Source organism: Myripristis murdjan, chromosome 19 (assembly GCF_902150065.1).
Source record: "Myripristis murdjan chromosome 19, fMyrMur1.1, whole genome shotgun sequence".
Lineage (NCBI taxonomy): Eukaryota > Metazoa > Chordata > Actinopteri > Holocentriformes > Holocentridae > Myripristis > Myripristis murdjan.
The window spans coordinates 25,624,149-25,628,179 of NC_043998.1; the positions used below are offsets into that span (position 1 = coordinate 25,624,149).

At 43.2% G+C, this 4,031-nt stretch overlaps 1 protein-coding gene across 1 annotated transcript; it reads right to left on the reverse strand.

The window, feature by feature from the left end:
- Positions 1-1,835: 1,835 nt before the first annotated feature.
- LOC115377769 (tripartite motif-containing protein 16-like) lies at positions 1,836-3,782 on the reverse strand. The gene has a single exon (XM_030077775.1). It carries the CDS (start codon positions 3,596-3,598, stop codon positions 1,928-1,930), a length of 1,671 nt encoding a protein of 556 aa, XP_029933635.1. The 5' UTR covers positions 3,599-3,782; the 3' UTR covers positions 1,836-1,927.
- Positions 3,783-4,031: the final 249 nt, after the last annotated feature.

A 4,031-nucleotide genomic window follows, 5' to 3' on the forward strand; every position in this document is an offset into this window, starting at 1 on the left:
ATGTAATGAAAGAGAGGCTTTGACTTTGGCAGGGAAACAGACGGCGGCATGGCGAGACAGCGAACGCAGCACGAGGAGTTTTAAACTCCAGCTGGAAGAAGAAAAAAGGTTTAGTTTTGTTTGTTTTGTTTTTTTTCCTTCATTTACATAATCATGAGACGACCTCACATGACCTCTGCCGCCTGAAACAGTGACATCATCATCATCCTGCTCCCGTGGCTGTACATTAAAATCTCAACCAAGAAAACCTCCACCAACCTTTAAACATCCTCTCTCATCCACTGTATCCCTTCACAATAAAAGCATGCAGAGATCCTGTAACTTTTTACCCCACAGGTTCACTCTACAGGTAAGCAGATTATTCTTCTAGCACAAAATTATACGGTCTAAAATTATATCTAACTGGTATTATTTCTTTTCTACAAATAAAATCTAATGTATTATTATTATTATTATTATTATTATTCTGTGTGAGTAGTATTATTATTACTCCCTGACAAGAATGTTATGTAGTAAAATAAATAAATAAATAAATAAAATCACACTGTTTGATCATAAAAAAAATGAGAAAATTAAAAAAAGAAAGTTATGTTGAGTAGGAACTCTCTTGTTCATTGCATTTTACTTAGTACTTCATAATTGCCTAGGCCTACTGCATGTGTTGTATTCACTGATGCGCTTAAGAAGATTCATGTTCTTTGTTTATAAAAAAAAAAATTGTTCTGTAAATAGTTTGTTTACTATTGTGATCAAAAACACTGATCTGAAGCTCAATTCTGAGGCTATTCGGTAAGTAGGTTTCATGAGGTGGGGGGTGGGGGGGCAAAGAGTGTTGTGTTGTGTGTTCAGCTCATTCACAGTGCCTCTATCCCGTGCACCTCACCCGTGCCCCTATACTGCAACACTTATGGTATAAAAAATAAAAAGACATTTGGTTCATTCCCGTTAATTGAGAAACACACGCCCCAAATCCATCACCTCTGTTGAAGTGTCTCAAAAAATTAATACTTTGGACTTGGACTTACCTCAATTAATGAGGTAACAAAGAAACAACACTTTATTTATTTAACAATTACGTTGTTATAGCAATAAAAGGTGAACATGATATGTTATTAATGACTGAACAAAACTGACAAGAGGATGCATCAGTCATCAAATCCCCCAAACTTCTGGTTTCATATCAGAAGAAAAATGGGAATGGCGTCCACAATCCCAGGTGAAGAAAACACAGTTCAGTTCTGAGCTCAAAGTGTCGATCAAAGCTGGTTTCATTTCATCCCAGACACAGTAAAATGTCATAAATGACTTTTGAATGCAGGTATTTCTCCCTCCTGTCACTTTGTCTTTTCTACTGTTCATGGAGGGCGTTACAGCACTTCTTTGTGTTTTAGCAGCTAAACCAGTCAAGACATGCTGTCCTGTTATTGTCAGATTCTCTTCAGCTGGTTGATAGACTTTCTGGAACGAGAACAGAAGAAACACTGTTGATTCTTGGAAATATTTTTTTATTGATTTTCATAAACATTCACTTGGCTGACACACCTAATCAGTAAAATCTCATAACAGGCGTTTCTCTCTCAGCAGTCACGTGATTCTCACAATCGGCCTGTTAAACCAGCATGTCAACAAGAAGAATCATTTCATTTGCAGTGATGATGGAGTTCAACCCTTATCCACCACGGCTGAACAGACCAAGAACAAAATGTGCCACAGGTGACGTCTGGGAAGTGCAGGACTGACAAACCACAGCAATGAGCTTTTAGCAGCAAAATAAAAATGCAGCAAAATATTTTGCAGAACAATCATTTTAAAATGAAGACATATATGTGCAGATCTTGATTTAAAAAAAAAAAAAGGAACAGAAACAAGCGCTTACCAACACAGATGTTATAGATATAGACGACAGGACTGCTTTAATCACTCCTGTCTACTTGAGCTCACAAAACTCTGCAGTGGCTCCGATATTGCAAAGCCAAAGTCCAGCATGGAGAGGCTGAGTGAACGTGGTCTGGACTCTGTGGAGGAGAGTCATGGTTTCAGAGACGCTGTAGAAGGACAGAATACCTGCTCTGTGATCCAGGTACACTCCCACTCTGGAGGACACAGGGAGCGGGATTTCAGTTTGGATATTGTTGTGTCTGAAGCAACGGTTCATGTTGTAACAATCCAATGACCAAGATTTGTCACTGAATCCAAATACACATTCATCCCAGCTCCCTGTTCTGCTGATATCCTGATATGAGACTGCTATATAAACTCTCCCCTTCCACTTCACCTCCCAGTAACAACGTCCAGTCAGACTCTCTCTGCTCAGGACCTGAAACCATACAGTAAATCTGTCTGGGTGTCTGGGATATGACTGATTTTCTGCCATTCGTGTCACTTTTCTGTTCCCCTCAGATAATGACAGCAGTGTGTTTGCTGTGTTTGGATCCAGTGTGATGTGACATGAATATTGTAAGAGCTCAGCTCTGGTCTTGGGCTCTGGTTGTGGCAGTAGAACATCCACTCCAGTCACTGTCAGTGAGGTCTTGGACCATTCCTCACTAAGAAGCTCCTGTAGTTTGTCTCTCAGCTCTGACACAGCTGCAGTCACATCCTCAAAGTAGCTCAGAGGACGGATGTTGGTGCTGAGTGAGTGTGTAGATTCACTGAGACATGAGAGCGAGGGGTAATTCTGTAGAAAATGGATGTGATCCTGTGTGTGTGAGAGCTGCTCCAGCTCAGCGTCTTTCCTCCTCAGCTCAGCGATCTCCTGCTTCAGCTTCTCCTGAACTTCTTCAGCCCGACTCACTTCCTCTTCCTGCTGGGATCTGATCTGCTGCTTCACATCAGACCTTCTTTTCTCAACCAAACGGATCAGCTCAGTGAAGATCTCCTCACTGTCCTCCACTGCTTTATCAGCAGAGCGACTGATGGCCTCCACCTCCTGCTGAAGCACCTTCACGTCTTTCTCTGTGTCCTGGATTCTCTGCTGGATTTTTTGCCGACTCACCCCGAGCTCTTCCTGCCTCTTGGTCCTTTCTGCTGCAGCTGAGACTGTGTCGTGGCCTTTATGTTCATCCATGGAGCAGAGATAACAGATACACTGCTGATCAGTGCGGCAGAAGATCTTCATCACCTCATCGTGACGAGAGCAGATGTTCTCCTGAAGCTTCACGGTGGCTTCCACCAGCTTGTGTTTCTTTAATGGAGCTGCATCGTAGTGAGGCTGGAGGTGCTGCTCACAGTAAGAGGCCGGACAGGTCAGACAGGACTTGAGGGCTTTCAGTTTCCTCCCAGAGCAGACATCACAGGCCACATCTCCAGGTCCAGCGTAGCAGAGATCAGGAGGAGCAGCTTGGAGTCCCATCGTCTTCATTTCCTCCAGTAACTCTGCAAACATGGTGTTTTTCTCCAGGACAGGCCTCGGTGTGAAGGCTCTTCTGCACTGCGGGCAGCTGTAGATTCTCCTCTGCTCCTCTCCATCCCAGCAGTCTTTAATACAGCTCATGCAGTAGCTGTGTCCACAGGGAATAGTCACCGGATCCTTCAGCAGATCCAGACAGATGGAACAGCAAAACTTTGCAGAGTCCGGCTGAATTCCTCGCTGAGCCATTTCCCCTCTCAGTCACAGTGAACGTCTGCTAGTTTCACTTTCTATCAACAGATAAGAGTTGTGCTCCGATCCAAAGCAAACAGCAGCTTTTCCTCACAGTCACTCGCTGATCTGCTGTAAACGGGCTTGTGGGCTCTTGTCCTTCACACTGTGTTGTTTCCACTCGTCTTTAAACTGTCCGATCTGAGAAGCAGGAAATATCTGGGCAGAATCGAACTCGTAATGTTTGAGGTCAGACAGAAGAGGGAGGGGTTCAGCTGCTGATTCAGTCCAGGAAGAGGAGCTCTCTTAAAGAGGCAGTGTGTGTTTAGCTCTTATTTACAACATGAAGTGAAGTTTATGACAGAAATAATTCAACTGTTCCATCTCATTTTCATCTTCAACCAATAGCTAATATGATCTCCAGTTATATTATGAGCCTCCTGTCAGTGAC